This window comes from Corythoichthys intestinalis, chromosome 6, assembly GCF_030265065.1.
Source record: "Corythoichthys intestinalis isolate RoL2023-P3 chromosome 6, ASM3026506v1, whole genome shotgun sequence".
In the NCBI taxonomy this organism is placed as follows: Eukaryota; Metazoa; Chordata; class Actinopteri; order Syngnathiformes; family Syngnathidae; genus Corythoichthys; species Corythoichthys intestinalis.
The window spans coordinates 10,129,398-10,153,316 of NC_080400.1; the positions used below are offsets into that span (position 1 = coordinate 10,129,398).

General features: G+C 41.2%; 1 protein-coding gene across 1 annotated transcript in view; it reads right to left on the reverse strand.

The window, feature by feature from the left end:
• Positions 1-22,921, reverse strand: part of LOC130917402 (cell adhesion molecule-related/down-regulated by oncogenes-like) — a 134,058-nt gene extending 111,137 nt beyond the window's left edge. The window contains exon 1 of the mRNA XM_057838761.1: positions 22,833-22,921. Coding sequence (XP_057694744.1) covers positions 22,833-22,882 — 50 coding nt within the window. The 5' untranslated portion in view covers positions 22,883-22,921. The remainder of the gene's footprint in view (positions 1-22,832) is intronic.
• Between the last annotated feature and the right edge of the window lie 998 nt (positions 22,922-23,919).

Below are 23,919 nucleotides of genomic sequence, written 5' to 3' on the forward strand. Positions count from 1 at the left end.
CCAAGATCGAGATCAAAATAAAAACAGTACCAAGATTAAAACAAAACCGAGACCAAGATCGAAACAAGACCAAAACAAAACCGACACCCAAACCAATCTCAAAACAAGAGCAAAAGACCGAGACTGAAGCAATATCAAAACAACACCAAGTGTGAAGCTGGACCAAAACCAAGATGAAATTTGGCCCAAAACAAGACTAAGAATAAAATAAAAAAAGATCAAAACAAAACCGAGATCTAGACAAGACCAAGATCGAGACCAAAATAAAAACAATACCAAGATTAAAACAAAACTGAGACAGAGATCGAAACATGACCGAGACTAAGATCGAAACATAACCAACATAAGACCGAGACCCAAACCGATCTCAAAACAAGACCAAAACAAGACTGACAGAGATTTAAACAAGACCGAGACAATGAAAGACACAAGACTGAAGCAATAACGAGACCAAGATTAAAAAAGACCAAACAAGGCTTAGACAAAGACCGTCATCAGCACCAAAACTGAGTTTTGGTGAGTCACATCAAAGCCCTTCAAAATGTAGCCTTGGACCAAGACCGGTCCCAAATGCATTAAGCACACCTGTATGATAATCCTGCTATCAACCATTCCAGGGTGTACTCTGCCTCTCAAATCAAGTCATCTACGGTCAACTCCAGCTCATCTGCTACCATGAACATTTTTTAAACATGTATTGCATTAAAATAACATTCTGCAAAACATGTGCAGCCATTATCAGCTAGTTTGTAGTGGTCTACAAGGGGGGCGTTTTATGAGAAGCTCATCTTTTCCGCCTTCCTTCGGGGTGACGGGCCACTCGAAGACATTTGATGTTTGGTGAACGAAGAGGTGGGAGGGGGTGATTCGACACAGTCGCAAGTGAAAGGCCAGAGAGTCCACAGGGGAGCCAGGGGTTTGCACACAAAAGGCCAGGGAGGGGCCAGCCGTGCAAGAGGGGCCACGCTGGGAACCAAAGCTGACAGCACAAACACCCCCCTTTGCCTTCACCTCACCCTCCACCCCGCCAATCTCAGCGGTATTTACTCACGTATGCGTGCTGGGACCTCTGACCCACATTTAACTGATAGGAGGCTTGTTTGGTTCACGTCAACAGATTACAATACATTCACGTTGGGTTGGAAGACTGAAGTCAGGGAGCTCTGAAAGTTCCATCCATTTGTGTTGAAGTCAATGCCGTTGGACAGGAGCCTATCCTATTTGATATTTTGATAGAGAACTAGGGTGCCACCTGGATTGGTCGGCAGTTGATCATAGGCACCATTTAGCAAATTTAAGATCCTGTAACACGGCGGTGTCAAATGCATCTTTGTTATGGGTTACATAGTAATTATGATTTCCTTTAGATCAGTGGTTCTCAACCTGGGTTCAATCGAACCCCAGGGGTGAGTCTAAAGGCCGAGTAATACATCCGCGTCAGGCCTGCGCCGTCAAGGAAGACCTGATTTACAACCCTGCGCCGTAGCCTGATGTGATCCTATTGATTTTTCAAACCCTAGCATCGCGTCAACAAATATGACGTGGCGGGAATGGACTGTGATTGGTTCGCTCAGACTGTTGTTTCCGGTTCAGCGCGAAATCACCGCCATAGTAAAACATTTTTCTACACGCAAAAATGAACCAAGCCGACGGAAGTATCATCGAACAGCAAGTCTCATCAAGACATCATAAAGTTTGCCAAATGGCTAGGTCAGCGATTGAATAAAAAAATGGAACAACCACCGAGACGTGTGTCTTCAGAATCGAGTGGCCACACGAAGCGGTGACCCAGTCGGCCAAAAACTGCCAGCTTTTTATCACTTCATGTCGTATTTTTGGTTGGTGCACTTCATCATTTATTGTGTGCATATGTTTGCTGTGAGTCTGCTATTATTTACGTGTCAAATTTCAAGTATATAAATAATAAAGCACAGGTTTGGTGTAAGAAGAGTTGTTTTGATCTTTAATTTTCAACAACAGACAGTTCACACACGATACATCATCACTGATTGAGAGTGCCTAGGTGCTTTTTATGATAACGTTAACATCAAGGCTTCCAACGCAGTTTGGGAAGTTCCATAGACGCCAGAAATCTGCTATGGCTTTACACTGGCTGGTTCTAGGACACAGCAAACAAATTGGGCTGGAGTGCTTTGCAGACCTTGGAAAAAACGCTGGATGCAGTGCTTGACGCCAGTTTGAAGCTAGCTGCCACAGCTAGCTGGTTTTCACCCGAGGCTAGAAGAACCCTATGCGTCATCAAAAAGTTGGACAGACCGCCTCGAAACCGTCTTCTGCGTCGCCTGCGCCTCAACATCTGTATGATCAACATTTATTCCATGTTGATGAGCTGAAGATCCACATTCAAGCGTTCCATCTTGCATTGTTTATTTTTTTTCTCCGTTAAACTAGACAAGAGGAAGTCGACAAGCATGCCCCAAAACTGTACAAACATAACACAACACCCCTCTAGTGGCTTGGAGGTGAATTAGAGCAACGCGTCACCTGGACGGAGAACCATCGAATGTCGAATGACGCCGTAGTCAATGCGCCATCACCGCAACGCGGAAGCATAACTCAGGCTTAAGGGGTTCGGCAACGGTAATGAAACGCAGAGCCCTGTTTTCGTACGCTGATTAAAGTGGCTTTTAAGACCAGGTTTTGGAATGGTTTGCTCCCAATTTACAGGCATAATCCATTTCTTTTAACTGCTAGTCCTTGATCTGATGGGAGGAGGAACTGGTTTGCTCAGTGGAAGGTTGACTCGAACTTGGTAGGAAGGAATAGAACAGACCAATGGGCAGCGCGGTCTTTAATATGGACAGGTTTATAAAACAAGCTGTCAAAGCGAGATAAAAATTTGAAATGGAAATTATTAGCATGCTAGTTTAGATTTATTGGTTTCGAATTGAAAAATATTGATTTATTATCTAATTCCGAAGTGCTCCGTGAATCTACGTGTGAAACTTGTGGGGTTCGGTACCTTAGCGAGGTTAGGAACGACTGCTTTACAGCAGTATTGTTTTTGGCAGCCCTTTTAATTTTCGTCTTTTGTTTTTTCAAAAAATACTTACCAGTATTCGTCTTAGTTATATATTAGTAGTGTCGAAATGTTTTTGTTTTCATCTTTTGTTGACTAAACCTCCCAAACATTTTCGTCTCATTTTAGCTTACGAGACGAAAACTAACCTGATATTTGTCTCGTTTAAGTCAATGATTATTTGGAATTTTCCATCTGAAATCATTTGCTGGTTTTAGCTTCCCTTAAAGTGCGTACGCAGGAGAAAAAAAAAAGCCTTAAATAGCATTATTATGTGAATTAGAATCATATTTTGAGATGATTCGACTATATACAACAATTTGGCTAAGCGCAGATGACGAGAAATTAGTCTTTTAATCAGCCGGTTAGCCACGCCTACCTGTAGCATCCCCAACAGGAGGTTGACGTCGGCAGGAGAATTGTTTCATCTGTTTTACTATTCAGCCCATTGAGGGGGAATTATTCAGAACGAGGAAAATGCAACAAAGAGAGCCGCAAAATGTCATTGTTTCAGTCTCTTTACTCCAATATTTTTACAGGTTATTCGTTTTCTCCAAGTATTTTTCCCCAATAGCTAAATAAATGGTATGGTCATGACAAATAACAGTCTTGTGCTAAATGGACTATGAAATAATAAAAATGCATTTATTCAGTACGACATGACAAAATTACTCCATAATGGTCAAAACTGTCGACTTCACCTTTACTCTCGCACCTCCCGAACGATATTTTTTGCAACCATAGTTAGTCGAGCTTTTGTCATTTCCCTGCCCCGGCTCCAGAGAATGTAAACAAACTAAGAGGCTTGACAGCTAGCCGACGTGTTAACCTGAACCGAGTAATGTTTCAGTCTTCGAAGCGAAAAATCACACATAACTAGCCCGGATTATTTCACACGGCAGCAGGGTTGTTGAATGTCTTTGCCGATCGGCAACCCGCCCGGCGGCAAACAAGTTAGAGCTTGTCGTTCCGCTGCTGAGGGCAGAGGGCTCGTTTGCTGTGAAGCAGTTCGACAATGGCCGCCGGACAAAACGTCCGACGTTGAAGGAGCGCGAAGCTGCCACATGGTCAACATGAATAAGGCAAAACAATGCCGCACTACACGGCGAAGACGTAAACAGCGAGAGAGTCATAGGAGAGCGGCTGCAGTTGTTGTCTGAGGAGAACTTTTCTACATGTCCATCCATGATTAAACGTAAGTAAATAGTCTTTTAGTGTTTACTTTGTAATCGCTGTATTCGCAGCCATTTGTAATACAAAGTTGCAATTTCTGATCGGGTGAAAAACACACCAGGCACAGGAAGAGGGCAATAAACCGAGTATAGTGCTCTCCCGGTGGGGGGATGTGTGACAAGCCGCCAGCCGTCGGCCGAGTGGACAAGGAGCATGTCAGCCAGAAAATGCAAGCCACCTCCATATTAAAATGATCCCAGTATTTGACATAATACAAAACACAATGTATATTCACTTCCTCGTAAGTCCAATGATCCCACAGTAGTAGGGCTTGTTTTGGCCAATATCCGCCGGTGAATGGGAACCTTTTGAAACCCCCAAAAGGCTCACACGCCTCTCCTTGGTGCAGCAACATTTTTCTGCAGCCGTTTGGCTGGTGTGATGCGAAAAATAAACAAATTAATCCGAAAAATCAGCTGAATCCGCAGTCCATCTGCATGCTATAGAGCAGGGGTTCCCATCTGCTGGGCCGCGGACCGGTACCGGTCCGTGGCGCATTTGCGACCGGGCCGCAAAGGAAAAAAAAATTTAATAACGACCGCATTCTGGCCGAATTAACCCTGTGCCCCTGCTTAACACACCAATATCTCTGTCTACTCTAGATATAATACTACGGGATAGATTACAATGTTGTCATAGAAGTCCATTGATTGGACTGCTAGCAGTACATCTTGTTTGTGTATATAATATATCTATGTGCGCTTGTCCTCGATAATAGCGTATTACTAGGCCGCGGGGCAGCACATTTGTTCCCGGAAATAATTAGCTCCCACACGAGCGAAGATAACAGGAAAACAGACGTCTTTGGAAATATTTTTACGGCGAAAAGGATATTTTTACGGCGAAAAGGGCACCTGACGAGCCTACAACCTCGAAGACCCACGAACTGCGAAGTAGTGGATTCGTGACTCGTTTGTGAATAAACAGAGAGATCGCAAATGACGGCGACCTCATTAAAGTACATTTGAGAAAACAACTCTACTGAGGTTCTGGATTAAAGTCATTCTGGAATATCCTGACATGGCGACAAGAGCGTTGAAAACCTTGCTACAATTTCTAACATCGTATCTTTGTGACGCGGGCTTCTTAATTAATGTTTAACGACAAGGCGAAGTCGTTAATGGTGAGCGCGGTGTGCAGCTGTTGTGTGAAGCTTACATGGCAGGATGAATCTGAGGAGAACTTTTCTACAAGTCCTTCCATGATCAAACGTAAGTTAATATTCCTTTCTTTCAAGAAAGTTTGTAGTGTTTACTTTGGAATTGCTGCATTTGCGCATTTTGTGGCTATGTTTAACGTTACGCGCATGCGCAGAACCGCATCGTTGCAATTTTTGATGAGTTGCAAAATTTGTCAGAACACCGGTCCGTGAAAAAAAAAGACCCAAATAACACCGGTCCGTGGTGCAAAAAAGGTTGGGGACCCCTGCTATAGAGCAGTGCTGTATTGTGAGACACTGACCCGGGTGACTTCACATTCGCATTTGTTCTGAACCTGAAACTGGAGCCGGAAGTAACTCATTTTCATGGTGCGGGATTCAAAAATTGAATATATAAAACGATCCCTTCTACACAAATCCAAGCGGTCCAGTTCATTCATTAGCATAAAACACCGCATGAAATATGCAATAAACATGCTTTTTGGTGTCATACGCACTTTTTTAAATTAGCACAGAAGTCAGGCTCACTTTCTATAGGCCTACAGTTTTTATAACGACCCATGTCATGCATTCGACAACTACCTAAATGATGGTGTCATTCGAAAAAGTGTACCCAGAGTTTTACTGTATTTTTTTATAGTACTGTACTTTTATATTGTTATAATTTTTAAAAAATGTATACGGCGGAAAACACTCAGGTGACTTGAAGTTCCGCTCTGAGATCCCCAATTTAGTAAACTTTCAAAATTGTCCGATATGCATGTGTGATACATCATTGGAAAGCTTAAAATCTCAATTTTCTGGAGGAAGAAAAATTTTGAACAGGGGTGCATTTAAAAAAAAAAAAATGTTTTTTAATCAGCAAAACCCTATCTGGAGGTGAGAGCACGCGAGAGCAGAATTACAGACGCCATGACTTTAACGAGATATTATCGCGTACTTACCTTGTTTTGATCCAAAAACTCCATGTAGCATGTATCACTGAGTGTCAAGACACAACTGTGAATGGCCACAGCTGGATTTTGGGGGTATTTTATGGGTGAAACATCGTCATATAACAAGGGTCACGATGCAGAAATCACAGACATCAAAGATTGGTTGAGATGTTTTTTTTCATATATTTACCCTTTTAAACGTTTTTTTTTCAATTTTTTTTTTTTTTTGACTGATTATTTATCATCTGACATATTGGAGAAAAGGCGACAGTAACAAAACAAAACAAAAAAATACAATTAAGCGATAGTTATGAGGTAGATATCTGTGACTTTTTTACAGACACCATTTTTTTCATTGCGACATAATTTAAAAGTTTAAAATATGTGAGTGAATAATTTTTTAAAGTCGTTTTTTTTTTTTTTTTTTCAACAAAAAATGAGACCTCAATTAATGATTCTAAGCTAAAAACGCCAGCCATTTAGAATAATACATATAATTAATTACCTTTGTCTTATGGCTGGGTTGAAACAAAAGTGGTTGGGCGACGTCTGTAAACGGGGGTTTTCAGGGTATAACGGACAAATTAAAAATAGTTCGGGGGCTTAAACTACATGTGACACGAAAAAGCATATTTCATAATACACGCGGTATTTTATGCTCCTGAATTATATGGACCGCTTGGATGTGTGTGGAAGCGATGGCTATATTTATTTAGTTTTTTGAATTCCGCGCCATGAAAATGAGTGACTTCCGGCTTCGGTCTTGCATTGAGGAGGAGGGCGCTGTGACGTGTACGGTTGAAGGCGTCCTCTTCACTTTTCAGCCATACTGTTGTGTATGAGGACTAAGGATTCAGATGATTTTGCGGATTAATACGTTTATTTTTCGCATCACGCCAGCCAAACGGCTGCAGAAAAATCTCGCTGTATGAGGGAGTTTTGGAGTTTCAAAAGGTTCCCATTCACCGTGGATATTGGCCAAAACAAGCCCGACTACTGTGGGACCATTGGACTTACGAGGAAGTGAGTAAACATCTTGTTTTGTATTATGTCAAATACGAATACAGCGATTACAAAGTAAACACTACAAACTTTCTTTAAATAACGGACTACTTACGTTTGATCATTGATAGGCATGTAAAAAGCTCTCCTCGTGCACATTAGCTGCATGTTAGCTGCACAACAACTGCAAACGTCCTCCTCTGGGGAACAAGCTGTAAATTGCTCTCCGCCGGGCGGTTTGCCGGTCCACAAAGACAATCGACAACCCAGTCGTCATGTCAAATAATTCGGGCTAGTTATGTGTGATTTTCCACTTCGAAGACTTTGAAACATCACTCGGTTCGGGTTAGCATGTCAGCTAGCTGTCACGCCTCTTGGTTTGTTTACATTCTCCGAAGCCGGGGAAGGGAAATGACATATGTCCGATTTAGGAGTCATAAAATATCATTCGGGAGGTGCGACAGTAGAGGTGAAGTCGACAGTTTTGACCATTATGGAGTAATTTTGCCATGTCGTCCTGAATAAGTGCATTTTTATGATTTCATATTCCATTTAGCACCAGACTGTTATTTGTCATGACCATGCCATTTATTTAGCAATTGGAGAAAATACTTGGACAAAAAGAATATCCTGTAAAAATACTGAAGTAAAGAGACAGAAACAATGACATTTTGCAGCTCTCTTCGTCGCGTTTTCCTCGTTGTGAATACTTCCCCCTTGACGGGCTGACTGGTCCTTCTCAAGCCATTTATTTAGCTATTGTGGAAAAATACTTGGATAAAAAGAATATCCTGTAAAAATATTGGAGTAGGGAGACTGAAATAATGACATTTTGCGGCTCTCTTCGTGGCGTATTCCTCATTCTGAATAATTCCCCCTCAAAGGGCTGAATAGTAAAACCGATGAGCCCAGTCACCCGCTGACATCATCCACCTGTGTTGGACGCTCGAGCCCTATAACGGTGGCCGTGGCTAACCGGCTGATTCAAAAACTAATTTCTCATCATCTGCGCTTTGCTAAATTGTTGTATATAGTCGAATTGTCTCAAAATATGATTCTAATTCACATAATAATGCTATTTAAGACTTTTTTTCTCCTGTCGTATGCTCTTTAATGCGCCATGAATCTGCTATGGCAGCATATAGACATATTGATCTATCAAGCACAACTGTTTTTTTTTTTTTTTTGCTTAAAATACAGCAATTTATTTTAAAGAAGTGTGCAAGAGCAGAAAATGCTTTTTCAGTCTTGTCTGTTTTCTGCTATACATCAATTAATGTTAAAAACAAAATTAATAAAAACAGACATACAATCATGTCATGGCCCCCAATGACACTCTCAAGCAGTGACGTGCGGTCAGGGGAGGCAGGTGAGGCAGAGCCTCACCTGTCATCATGACAAAAAAATAATTATAGCATCAAATTTATATTAATATTTGTCCATTGCTCTTTATGTATGACTCATTTCAAACATTTTTTATAGTCAAAATCGCTGAATTTGCCAATTTCCTGTTCAAATAACGAAATGAAACGAGAGGTGCGGCAGCAACGAGTAAAGCCTCACCTCTGATTGCGCAATCCATAACAAACTGGGTTGATACATGGAATTGGAGCGTGCTGGTTGCCGTACATCTGCATGTCGCCATTATAATGTTTCCAGATACGTTTATTTGACTTGATTTTCCACAGTCTGGCTAATGTCTTTAACCCTTAAAGTTTAATGTTTGTTAGCGACATATTTAGTTTTGCTGATGGGAAATAAAACCACAGTGAAAAGGCGCAGGTTGCGGCAGTTAGTACTCTGCCGCACTGAAAGGGGGCGTACGTGAAACTGGACTTTCCGTCAAAAGTGGAAGCGATTAACACCACACCGGAGCTAAAAGGTTTGCTTCAAACTGCGGGACAGAAGATAACTCGCGCTTTTCAAACGGACTGGTACACCCGAAAAGACTGGCTATGTGGCTGTCCTTCGAAAAATCGCCTTTGCTGCTTTCCCTGCCTTTTCTTCTCAACTTGTGTCAATGTCTGGACTAACACGATATATTGTGACATTAAAAAACTACCACGAAGCCTCAGAAAACATGAGAGCTCGACCACTCACATTCAAAGCCTGATTGCTTTAAAAACTTTTGGAAGCTCAAGGATCGATTTGGCTTTGACGAACAGCGGAAGCTCAACGGTAGCGGCCTCAATGCTAAGATAAAAGAAAACCGAAGGAGTTTGAAAGACCTCATTAATGCAATCTGTATCCTAGCTAAACAGGAGTTAACATTTCGTGGTAACGATGAGCGTGTAAGCTCTTCTAAACGTGGCATATATGTAGAACGATTACATGGTTTTGCTGAGAAAGATGAAAGGTTAGCTAGACATTTGGACACATCCACTGTGTTTTCTGGCTTGTCAAATAGAACACAGAACCATCTAATTGAAGCAATCCTCTCCATTGAGGCGGAGAGATTTTTTAAAGTAAAGGAAAATAAGGAGGACTTTTACAAAAAGGGCGTAGGTTTGCATAGGGACGGTAGGGACATAACACTACCAACTTTTCAGGATGCTAAAATTGTCCCCACCAACTTTTAACAAACCTTATCTTTTTTTTGGCATGATATAATGTTCAGTTATATAGAGAATTTAGATCTTTCAATAGTTCCATATGTTGTAAGGATAGAATTGACCCTACCATTATTAAGTGAATTATTTTCATTATGTTTATGTTTGCTAATAAAAACCAGACATTTATTCAGTAAGTTTTCAGAATGTTTCTTTAGTTTTTTTTTTAAAACAAAGGTTTGAATCGAACAGTGTATCATCTGAACCAATGCACGTAAAAGTTATTATCAGTAGATAAGGATTTATTTTGCATTGATCATTTTGCCTATTAATTAATAAAGTTCATATACATGAGAAATGTGGCCCTTTGCCCCCTTCATCTAATCTGTTTGGTCTTATTCATGTCCCGTCCCCAGCAAAAAGTGTACCTATAGGCAGGTTATGCTATTATATCGTCCCTACGAATGTTGAGACCAAACCTATGCCCTTCCAAATTAACGCCGGTTTTTGTGGTGAAGGACAGTCGCAAGACCACAAACAGTTTTAATTTCAATCTTATTAAAAAAAAAAAAAAGCTTAGACTAAGAAAAATACAATAGAATATTTAAAAACTAAATTTTGGCCTTAAATAAAATATTCTTTGTTTTTCTTTTCAAACTTTTTGTTTAGCAATCTGTAATAAATTGATTAAAGTATCAGAATTAAAAGTTTTAAAAACAACTGAATATTTCACTAAAGGTCAGAATTGAATTCTGTGCTTTTGTACACCACTCTTTACTCTCATTTATGTTGCATGAATTATAGAATTGCGACGGCCAACACATTGTGTGTGTAGAGAAAATGCATGTTATTTTCTTACTTTTACATATCAATAATATGTACCGTGTGTGCGTGTTTTGTGAAGAATGCTAATGAGATATGAAATAACCAGTAGCCAATTGAATAAGCTACCCTTTTTTGTTTATATATTTGGAAATCTGACACTAAAGGAGTCAGTGCCTCACCAACCATGAACCTCACCGCACGTCACTGCTCTCAAGGTAATTTTTTTTTTTAAGAGAACGTCTAGCACCGTCAATGGCAGCCAATGAGCGCCCTTTAAAAGGTTGATTAAAAAACGGGGGGGGAAAATAGTAAATATCCTCTGATTTCTGTAGTCGTTGATCTGTCACTGACAACTACAGAAATTCCATTGAAAAGTCATTGTAGCGAAAAACATGATTTACTTTTGGGAGCCACACAAAGACGCCAGATATGTCCCCCCCCAACCCCGCGCCCTGTGTTTGACACCTGTGCTGTAACATCATGGGACGCAGAAAAACTTCACATTACAATAGACAAAACTAACCTAAAGCTAAGCTAAACTAAAGCAAAGTTAACAAAAACAAAACTGAATTCCCATCTTAAATTGTCGCAAACATGAACTTGGTTCATTTGTCACTTGTTCTTCAGAGCGCTTTCAATTCTATTCAGGTTCTTCAGGTTAACGGTGGATGAATGCGGCATGGCTGTCCTTTAGGGTGAGGATAATGAGCTGGCAAACAGTGTCAACATAGTGTTTATGGGCTGAGTAAAGAAGTGCTCGCCCACTGTTGACTCTGCCGGCCGACAGCACGCCCTCACTCACAGCGCTATAAAATAACACTCGAGGGTAGATAACAGGCCCACCTGTGCCTAACTTCAACCCCCCAGTCTAATTGGACGGCGCACAACTACGGTACTGTCGGTTCTACGGTCCGCTGTGACTGTCTCCTCCAAGGGAGTAGTAATGGCCAAATGAAGCTTCTTGAAACAATGAAGCTTTGCAGCTTATTGGTTTAAAGCAGACATGTTCAAAGTCCAGCCCGGGGGCCAAATGCGGCCCGTGGTCAAATTTCATCCGGCCCCCAGCCTCTGTCATGAAATCAATGTCTGGCCCGCACACAGACCTAATAAATTGGTCAGCAGTACTGCTACCAGCATATGAAGTAGCTTACACACTAAATGCTGCTTCTCATTTACCCACTAAAAGGCAGCAGCACTCTAAGCAACATTACCCCGCGTGACATTTTACTCCCAATTTTCTAAAATGGCAACAATCAACAACAACAAAAAAAGTTGACTGCGATGGCCGACGCTTCAAGAATAGGTGGAAATTGGACTATTTCTTCATTCAAATACGCAAAAACTGTCTCTGCCTCATTTGCGAAGAGACAGTCGCTGTTTTTAATGAGCTCAGTGTGAGGCGATATTACCAAACAGACACGCTGACATGTACGGCAAGATTACAGGGAAGAGGGTAGAGAGAAATTGAAGCAACTTTAAGCTAGTTTAATTTTACAGCGAGATGAGATGAAAGAGAACACCACAAAGGCGAGTTGCGAGACTTTGTGGAAATGATTAATTAAAAAAAATAATAAAGCAAATATGACACACAGAATGGCTTGCTAAAATTTGCTTAAATATATTCTACGTAAAAGACGTCAGCCAAGGTCGGCCCCCCAGATTTTTACCACACCAAATCTGGCCCCCTTTGCAAAAAGTTTGGACACCCCTGGTTTAAAGCTTCATGGTGGTTCATTTGGTCTTAGACAGGTCTTATGATGCCGCTGTCAAGTCTTACCGGTTAATATCTTTCGGTGTAAATATCCCATTATACAGTGAGGACAGCTGCGGCTTATAGTCCAGAGCGGCTGTTATTTTATATTATTGGCTTCATGGCTTACAGATGACAAATATTTATTAAAAAAAAAAAAAAAAAAAAAAAAAAAAAAAAATCATTTTAAATAATTTAAGATTTTACTTATTTTATTTATTTTTAAATGTTTGTTTTTATTTATTAACAGCTTGTCCTAATTAGGGTCATATGCCACCAATTTTATTTTGTTTGATTTTGTCAACAACTTGTCCGAATTCGAGTCAGAGTTAAGTTTTTATGAATTTCATTTCATCTGACTTCAATTCATTTACCTACAGTGGGGAGAACAAGTATTTGATACACTGCCAATTTTGCTGGTTTTCCCACTTGCAAGCCATGTAGAGGTCTGTAATTTGTATCATAAGTTCTCTTCAACTGTGAGGGACGGAATCTAATACAAAAATCCAGAAAATCACATTGTATGATTTTTAAATAATATATTTGTATTTAACTGCATAAAATAAGTATTTGATACATTACCAACTAGTCAATATTTCAGCTCTCAGTTCTTTTTTAAGAACCCCTCCTGTTCTCCACTCATTACCGGAAGTAACTGCACCTGTTTGAACTTGTTACCTGTATAAAAGACACCTGTTCACATGCTCAAACAAACTCCAACCTCTCCACAATGGCCAAGACCAAAGAGCTGTGTGAGGACATCAGGGATAAAATAATAGACCTGCACAAGGCTGTGATGGGCTGCAGGAAAATAAGCAAGCAGCTTGGTGAGAAGGTAACAACTGTTGGAGCGATTATTAGAAAATCGAAGAAGTTCAAGTTGACGGTCAATCTGCCTCGTTCTGGGGCTCCATGCAAGATCTCACCTCGTGGGCCATCACTGATCATGAGGAAGGTGAGGGATCAGCCCAGAACTACATGGCAGGACCTGGTCAATGACCTAAAGAGAGCTGGAACCACAGTCTCGAAGAAAACCATCGGAAACACATTACGCCGTCATGGATTAAAATCCCACAGCGCACGCAAGGTCCTGCTGCTGAAGCCAGTGCATGTCCAGACACATCTGAAGTTTGCCACTGACCATCTGGATGATCCAGAGGAGCAATGGGAGAAGGTCATGTGGTCGGATGAGATCAAAGTTGAACTTTTTGGTCTAAACTCGGCTCGTCGTGTTTGGAGGAAAAAGAAGGATGAGTACAACCCCAACAACACCATCCCAACTGTGAAACATCATTTTTTTGGTGCTGCTTCACTGCCAAGGGTACAGGATGACTTCACCCTATAGACCCTACCCACCGACGTCACAAAACCACGTGCTCGCTGTATGGTTCCGCCCACTTGTCCGTCATTTTGTCTCTGTATTAGCATTGGTTTCAATTGATCGAGGAATTTAAAATGCATTTCATGGAAGACCCGGTGCTTTCTGATGCCGTAAACTCACTGGATGTGTTGCATAAAAGGCGTTATGTGGAAAAGCTTCGTTCTATACAGTCACCAGATCCATATTTGATGCCCAAATCGATGTTTTTCGACCCACTGTCTTCGCCCTGTCTGCCTGACATCTGCTACGCTGATATTTACAATTATCTTGTCCACGCAAAATCAGCCTATTCTCACGAAAATTTGAAAAACTTCAAGAGCTTGGAGGCTTATAAATACTTCGTTGCTGGTTGGGTGAAACAGGTCCTCGTCCACGAAAATTCGGCAGGAATCTATCTTGTGCTTGGAAAGGTGAGTTAAGAAATGTTCAATTCAAAATCTTTTGTTCTTGCTAACACCCACTGTCAAGTCTAATGTATTTCATGTCGTTTGTCAATGGAGTTAAGGCTTTTAATGTTTATATGGTTTAGCGATAGCACTCTCACTACATACATACGTGTATGTTGTCGGCGATTAGCCTAGCAATGATCTTAATTGTGGTTATTTGTCAGCCCAAAACCCTCTAAGTATATCTTAAATACATCTTACCGGATATAAAACGACTACTACATAGTCTGTGGTGATTTTTTGGTGCCCAGTTTTCACGTCGAATTGCAGCCGTCCATTTCGCTCTCCTCTTTGGATCCCTCGGAATACGGTAAAACTTCAAGTCTCTCCTTCCATCTTCTCTGTTAGTGGAACCAACAGCCACACACGCCTTCACCATTTTGATTATTAATGTTAAGGAGCAGAAAAACACGCCGTAAATAGGAGGAATGTACGTAGCCGTAACAGGTTAACACTATGTTTTGACGGACAATTGGGCGGTACCATTCAGGAGAGCGGAGTTGTGACGTCACGTGGGTAGGGTCTATTGAGGGGAGGATGGATGGGACTATGTATCGCCAGTTCTTGGTTGACAACCTCCTTCCTTCAGTGAGAGCCTTGAAGATGGGTCGTAGCTGGGTCTTCCAGCATGACAACGGCCCAAAGCACACAGCCAAGGCAACTAAAGAGTGGCTCCGTAAGAAGCATCATAAGGTCCTGGAGCGGCCTAGCCAGTCACCAGATCTGAACCCGATAGAAAATCTATGGAGGGAGCTGAAAGTCCGTGTTGCCCGGCAGCTGCCCTGAAACCTTAAGGCTCTGAAGAAGATCTGCACGGAGGAGTGGGCCAAAATCCCTGCTGCAGTGTGTGCAAACCTTGTCAAGGACTACAGGAAACGTTTGGTATCTGTAATAGCAAACAAAGGTTTCTGTACCAAATATTAAGTTCGATTTTTGTGATGTATCAAATACTTATTTCATGCAATTAAATGCAAATTTATTATTTAAAAATCATACGTGATTTTCTGTTTTTTTTGTATTAGATTCTGTCCCTCACAGTTGAAGACAACTTATGATACAAATTACAGACCTCTACATGCTTCGCAAGTGGGAAAACCAGCAAAATCGGCAGTGTATCAAATAGTTGTTCTCCCCACTGTACATTTTCTTGTGCGTGATTGATTAAACCTTGAGCCATCACTTCTAGACACTCAGCGGCCACTTCTTTGGCTGCGTGCTCTAATGTAATCTCCTGTACATCTAAACATCTGACTTCCCAAAGATAATGATTCTGCCTTCCAGTATGATTGGGTGTGAATGAGTGAGATGTTCCACATACTGTTGAATTCCCAAGGAGCCCGCGACAGATGATTTTATCCCACTGCGGTGATGCAGAAAGCAGATGGAGAGAGGTGCGAACGCACGCATGCGCACACGCACACACTTCTGTCCATATTTTGATATATACACACAGTGCCTCTGTCTTGAGGGATTTGTTGAGTGTATGCCATAAAAGAGTGACATTTTCACACTGTAGCTTTATGTCTTCACCTGCATTGAGTCAATGTGAAAAATATGATGAGGTAGACTTTGAACCCTGTTCAAGGGCAAAAGTATCACATCAATATTTTGTTTCTAACTTCGAAGTGCTGTGGGGAATTTTTGTATAACATTGTTGGGTGGGCTGGGAGTTCTTCTCAAGCAAATTGCTTTACAGACGTTGCGCTGGGGGAGTTTTTAAATACAGTGGTACCTCTACATATGAATTTAATTCATTCCAGGACCTGGTTTGTAAGTCAAAATGGTTGTATGTCGAGCGGGATTTTGCCATGTCAATACATTATCATTAGATTGTATGTACTACCACATACTTGTGCAAGTTCTCCCACTTGAAAATATTAGAGAGGCCTGTAATTGTCAATATGGGTAAACCTCAACCATGAGAGACAGAATGTGGAAAAAAAAAACAGAAAAGCACATTGTTTGATTTTTAAAGAATTTTATTTGCAAATCATGGTGGAAAATAAGTATTTGGTCAATACCAAAAGTTCATCTAATTACGTTATGTACCCTTTGTTGGCAATAACGGAGGCCAAACGTTTACTGTAACTCTTCAGAAGCGTTTCACACACTGTTGCTGGTATTTTGGCCCATTCGTCAATGCAGATCTCCTCTAGAGCAGTGGTGTTTTGGGGCTGTCTTTGGGCAACACGGACTTTCAACTCCCTCCCCAGATTTTCTATTGGGTTGAGATCTGGAGACTGGCTAGGCCACTCCAGGACCTTGAAATGCTTCTTACGAAGCCACTCCTTTGTTCCCCTGGCTGTGTGTTTGGGATCATTGTCATGCTGAAAGACCCAGCCACATCTCATCTTCAATGCCCTTGCTGATGGAAGGAGATTTTCACTCAAAATCTCTCGATACATGGCCCCATTCATTCTTTCCTTTACACACATCAGTCGTCCTGGTGCCTTTGCAGTAAAACAGCCCCAAAGCATGATGTTTCCACCCCCATGCTTCACAGTGGGTATGGTGTTCTTCGGCTGCAATTCAATATTATTTCTCCTCCAAACACGTGAACCTGTGTTTCTACCAAAAAGTTCTATTTTGGTTTCATCTGACCAAAACACATTCCAAATGCTCTCTAGCGGACCGCAGACGGGCCTGGACGTGTACTGGCTTCAGCAGAGGGACACGTCTGGCAGTGCAGGATTTGAGTCCCTGGCGGCGCATTGTGTTACTAGCCTTTGTTACTGTGGTCCGTGCTCTCTGTAGGTTATTCACTCGGCCCCCCGTGTGGTTCTGGGATTTTTGCTCACCGTTCTTGTTATCATTTTGACACCACGGGGTGAGATCTTACATGGAGCCCCAGATCGAGGGAGATTATCAGTGATCTTGTATGTCTTCCATTTTCTAATAATTGCTCCCACAATTGGTTTCTTTACACCAAGCGTTTTACCTATTGCAGATTCAGTCTTCCCAGCCTGGTGCAGGTCTACAATTTTGTCTCTGGTGTCCTTCGACAGCTCTTTGGTCTTGGCCATAGTGGAGTTTGGAGTGTGACTGACTGAGATTGTGGACAGGTGTCTTTTATACCGATAATGAGTTAAAACAGGTGCCATTAATACAGGTAATGAGTGGAGCCTCGTCAGACCTCGTTAGAAGAAGTTAGACCTCTTTGACAGGCAGAAATCTTGCTTGTTTGTAGGTGACCAAATACTTATTTTCCACTCCAATTTGGAAATAAATTCTTTAAAAATCAAACAATGTGATTTTCTTTTTTCCACATTCAGTCTCTCATGGTTGAGCTTTACCCGTGTTGACAATTACAGGCCTCTCTAATCTTTTCAAGTCGGAGAACTTGCACAATTGGTGGTTGACTAAATACTTATTTGCCCCACTGTAAGTTCCTTCTCTTTATAAGTCACAGGCCTGGCCAAAGTATGAAAAAGTGCGATTTATAGTCGAGAAAATATGTTAATTATTTTGGCCTTTATTATTCCATTATTTTTTGGGGGGATATTACATGCATAGGTTAACTTAGTTGGCGTTGCTGGGCAAATCCAAAATGTTGACTGAACGCTTCATGATTTGACTTTGAATTGGTATCATTCTCATCACGACTTAGAAGAGGATTAGTACGTTCAGGTGAGCGCAGCTCAAAAGTGTTATTGACCTGGGAAGGGACTTGTTGCGAGTGAAAGAGAGTGTAGTGACCTGTGAGAGCTTCGCAACTCCTTTAAAAAAAAACACATGTCTGGGGTCCCAGAATAAACCCTGGCCCCGGCAGACAGCAGCTCGGCCTCCAATGGGAAAGCGATTGTTTATTTAACTAGTCTTTTATGGAATAGCGATTGACAGGAAGTCCTTAAAACAGCACCAGCTACTATTTATGCAGTCCCCTTTGGGAGTAAACACCCTCCCGACTACCATCAACACCCCCGACGCCCCTCCGAGTTGAGGAATGCAGCCGTTCACCAGCTGACGGCCATCTTGGGAGCTTGGCTCTCGCCTCTCGTTGCCATGGTGATCCGATTTCATCCGACATGCACAGTGATAGGGTTCAACACTTTATAGGGACTCATTTAGCTGCCATTGACTGTGCTAGACGTCAAATCCATTTTGACTGGGAGGGGTAAATCAACGTTCTTTCTTTCTCCCTTCCCAGTCAAATTGGATTAGACGTCTAGCGGTGTCAATGGCAATAAAAGATCAGCATTCATAGACAGTCTTCCCAGTTTAAATTAATTGGTTGTGTAAGGTGGTCAAACACTATCAGCCCCCCGGACACACACACAAAAAAGAAGAAAACAACATTAGTGATATTGGGGGACATAACTAAAGTGTGTTTCTGTTTTTATTCATTATCATTTTTCTAATTTAAATTTTTAAAAAAATCTTATCTATGTCATTCCTTGAGTTGAGTTGTGTTAAGTTTTTGCCCAAGTGTGTCTGGTCCTTGTGATTGTCCATTGATTTCACCTGTTGCGCCTGCTCCCTGTGTGTTGACCAATCAGATGCCTCTTGTGTCACTCAGCTGTGCCTCATTGCCTCATTACCCCTTGTCTGTATTTAAGATCCCCATGTGTTGTATGTTCTTGTTGCATCATTGCCTATCCCAGCGTCTGTTCTCCTCATGTTCTGTGCCCATGCCTGTTTTTTTCTGTATCCCCGTAAATTTTGATTCCTGGTCTTTTGTTTGATCCTCAATCTGGTAAGCGTCACCTTTTTCCTTTTTTCACCACCAACACTAACCTTCTTGGGTCTCATTTTGATTTCTCTCACAAGAAAGTCTGCCAAGCGTCCGCCTTGTGGGAAAACAGTAAAATTTCAACGCTGTCATAAATTGTCGTATTTTGGTGATAATAATACACACTCAGCAGGAAAAGCAGAACATAATATTCCCACCTAGAAGCCACGAAGTATATAAATAAAGGCTGTCCGGGCTTTTAAGACAACGCTCGCCACGCTAAAGTTGACGTCAATGCTAACGCCACAAGTTACATTTAGTGTGTGTGATCCCTCAGCACAGACCTTTAAAGGCTAAAGCAACATTGTGTATTCTCTCTTGCCAAGATAAGAACACAGATCACACCATATAATCCTAAACTCCAGTGAAGAGAGTGAATGAGAGAGGCATCTCACACGAGAGACACGACCCAAACACTGCTATGTTGCAATCTGACGTACTCCATGTACGCTATGAAAATGTCACACATTGTAAACATATGACAGAAGTTACTGCATATCGCATTTTAGTCTCGTCAGAAAAAAACTGGCATTCGTCTCATTATGTTCTAGTCTTCCGAGCCGTGTTTTTAGCTCGTCTTCGTCATGAAAAAAACTGTTCCTCGACGAAATATTTTCACTATCGTTATTAATGATGAATACAACACTGACTGCTACACTTTTAAAAGATTGTGTTTTTAAAAGGAACCACAGATAGAAAGACATGTAGTTTTTAAAAGATACATTTTAGTACAAGTTATACTAATTTGATATTAAAACTAGGGCTGTCAAAATTATCGCGTTAACGGGCGGTAATTAATTTTTTAAATTACTCACGTTAAAATATTTGAGGCATTTAATGCACATGCCCCGCTCAAACAGATTAAAATGACAGCACAGTGTAATGTCCACTTGTTACTTGTGTTTTTTGGTGTTTTGTCACCCTCTGCTGGCGCTTGGGTGCGACTGATTTTATGGGTTTCAGCACCATGAGCATTGTGTAATTATTGACATCAACAATGGCGAGCTACTAGTTTATTTTTTAGAATGAAAATTTTACAAATTTTATTAAAACGAAAACATTAAGAGGGGTTTTAATATAAAATTTCTATAATTCGTACTAACATTTATCTTTTAAGAACTAAAAGTCTTTCTATCCATGGATCGCTTTAACAGAATATCAATAATGGTAATGCCATCTTGTTGATTTATTGTTATAATAAACAAATACGGTACTTATGTACCGTATGTTGAATCTATATATTCGTCTTGTGTCTTATCTTCCCATTCTAACAATAATTTGCAGAAAAATATGGCATATTTTATAGATGGTTAGAATTGCGATTAATTACGATTAATTAATTTTTAAGCTGTAATTAACTCGATTAAAAAATGTAATCGTTTGACAGCCCTAATTAAAACCCCTCTTCGTGTTTTTGTGATGTTATGATAAAATTTGTAAAATTATTTTAACTAGTAGGCGTCATTGTTGTTGCAGGGCGGTGACGTCACATGGGTAAGCTGCCGGACTTCCACAGTGTCACTCTTTAACTAAATAAACATGTCATCAGTTCTGTCCTTCCAATTGTATCCCGAGCGGAATATTAACTCATTCACTCCCAGCCATTTTTACCGGAGCAAGGCCCTTCTTTCCCGGCTGTTTTACCGGATTTTGACTGATTTTGCAAGGCCCACAGAAAATTCTGTTCTACTGCTATATAAATATGAAACCCACCAAAAGAAAGATTACTTTCTTCTTTCAGCAGAAAAAAAGTTAGTTCATATGTTTTTCCATTCTTTAGAAATCAGCATTAGAAGAACAAAAAATCTAATTTCTGATGAAAAAACGGAGAAATTGAGATTTTTGTGAAAGCATACATTTCAAACATAACTTTGACTTATACACAGCTATTTTTTTGCTTTAGTTACAACCCAAACATCTGAATAATGCTTTCCTTTTACAAAATAAGATAAACAACAAGACAAATAGAGCTTTTGATAGCAAAGTAACAATTTATTTACACATAACTAACTGAAAGATGACGCTGTTCTGGCCGCGACAGCCGGTTAAACTTTTCCCTCATCGACGTCTGTCTCATAAAGATGATTTTTTTGGAGTCTCTGCGGGCTCTGCTCGCTAGCAGCATGGACTCAAAGGCATCGTCCGCTGCACTAGTGGTCCCAGTCGTTCTGCTCGGTCGTCCAGCGCCTGGCATCCCGGGCATCCTACCGGTTGTTCTGCTCGGTCGTCCGCCGCCTAGCATCCATTCGGTTGTCTTCCGCCGGCGCCCGGCCGTACAGCTTGGCAATCCGTTGCCTTTGAATCGGGTTGCGGGTCTTACCAAATGTGCTACTGCCCTCAAGTGGCCAGTTTTATTGCTTTAAAATGGATTTTCAGCTTTGTGCTTTTGAGCTAAATTGAATCAGACAGAACCCAGAGATGTCTTTTTAAAAAAACAAACCAAAACAAAACAAAACGTAAAAGACGTATAACTGCGTCTTTGGGACACTGAAACAATTAAAAATAGAACGTATTTGTACGTGTTTGGGTGCAAATGAGTTAATGAGAAGGACAGCCCTGACGATATTTCACAAAACGAGCAGCAGAAGCAAAATGAACAGGAAAGACTGGATGAGATGAGTAGCGTACATGAGTCAAGTTTGCAAGTGAGCAGTGTTGGGCACAAAACTTTAAAAAAGTAATTAGTTATAGTTACTTACTACTTCTTCCAAAATGTAACTGAGTTAGGAACTGAATTACTCTATAGTAAAAGTAACTAGTTACCAGGGAAAGTAAGTATTTCAGTTACTTTAAAAAGAAGTTGTTTGTCAAAGAATTTGAAATTTTCTGAGCAGTATTCGAGTCAGTTGAATAGAGAAGAACAGACAGGTAGTTGTGTTATAAAACCTTGTAATATTTATTGCACCTCACCAGCAACAGATTTATCCTACACTTGAAGCGCAACAAATATAAACAGTAAACAATGTAATAAAATAACAATCAGCAGTAAACAATATAAAGTGAGTTCAATCAATTAAACTCTCACAACCTGAGACAACTGGTGAAGTAGACATAGCCTACTGGACTTGAAGTATTTTGACTTGAAATAGTGTTTATATCTCCACCTTGTAAAGGACAAATTTTCCTCTGAATGCTCTGCCATCATATCCCTCTGCATCTGTTTTGCGTGTGTGTGTTTGCCGCACGCGCTGTTCCGGTTTGTGTGTTGAAACACCGGCTCTGATTGGCTTACCATGACACATGACTCTAACCCTCAGCCAATCACAATCAGTTCCATCGCATCTATCCAGGTGGTGCATTCAGGTAGCCTCGTCCCCCCCCTCATTTGTGTGTGTGCGTGTGTGTGTGTGTGCTCAATGTATTTATTCAGATCTAGCACTGGAAAGAGATACATATAAGACATGTTTGTTCTCACTTTTTTCCCCCAAAGTAAGATTTTAAAAAATGTGTGTGTGTACATATACTGGACTGTCTCAGAAAATTAGAATACACAATATTCTAATTTTTTGAGACAGTCCTGTGTATATATACAGGACTGTCTCAGGAAATTAGAATACACAATATTCTAATTTCCTGACTGTCTCAGGAAATTAGAATATTGTAGCGCACGTCCTTGCGATGGGACTATCGCGCATGCGCACATCGCGATGGCGATGTTTAAACGATATATCGTTCAGGCTTAGTATACAGTGAAACACAGCAGTTTACAGGTACCCCGTACATAACAGCACACGAAAACGTTGATGCAGTTTGCCTCTACTGAGACTTCTAATGACGCCTTACCTTATTTTTGTCACGTAAAAGCCCTGTCCAGGTCGATGATCATCCCGCATTTGTTCTCAGATGTTGCTGCCAAAGCTTACTTCCCAGTGAATAAGCAACACAGGAAAAAACCCTAAAGGAATTGAATGGAAAAAATTTGAGAAATCCAACACTGAAACTTGAGCTTCATTGCAGGTTAAAAAGTGGAGCCCGCATTCTTGTCGAGGCGACGCGTAGTAAAAATACAAACCAAACATTGGACCTCAACACAAATCTGTCACACCGCGGGAATAAAAGCAGTGAGATATATTCGGCCCATAAAAAGCTGCGGATGTGCGCTCGGCTCTTGAGGACGCATCTGCTGGATTCGAGGTCGTGGGCAAGGACGCAAACTCTGCAAAGATGCTTCACCTGCACGCACACAGACGTGCACGAGGGCCATGAAGTTGTCAGCAAGCTTTTTTAGCATTTTTATGGCATTTTCAGTCGATTTTTGTTAGTACAGTATTTTTCAGCTGAAAACTGTTCTAAAAAAAGAATCAACGCATCATTGCGGGAGTCAGTTTTCAACTCTCATTTGTTTGTGCAATCCTTGTGAAATGGCACGAGGCAGTCCGCGTAATCATCAGGAGATAATCAACGTGGAGCCTCGAGAAAATGTCAACAAAGAAAGACACTTTTTTGTCTTCGCGGGTCGCCTGGATTGGATGCGGGGGGTACACTGTGTTTTGTCTGTGCGTCCGCATTGCTGACAATCCTCCAAAGAAGAAGTCGCTGACAAGACACAAGATATGTGCCAGAGCTCGTCTAATCCCAGAGGTGTGATTTCCTCCCCGGAACAGGATGAGCTTTGTGGGCTGGTTAGGGGGGTTCGGGGCGGAGGCAGATGTGAGGTGAAGACACACACAAGTGATGTCTTCATAATGATCGTGAGCTCCGTGAACAATTTGCTCTCGTAAATCGTCGGACGGTCTGAGACGCTCCTGTTTCATATCAAGCGCCAGACGAGAGTCACTGTCTCGGAGTTGACTCTTGGGAGTTTCAAAAACCGGGAGTGAGGGATCACATTTCAGTGCCGTTGACGGTAATAAACGTCCAATCATGTGGC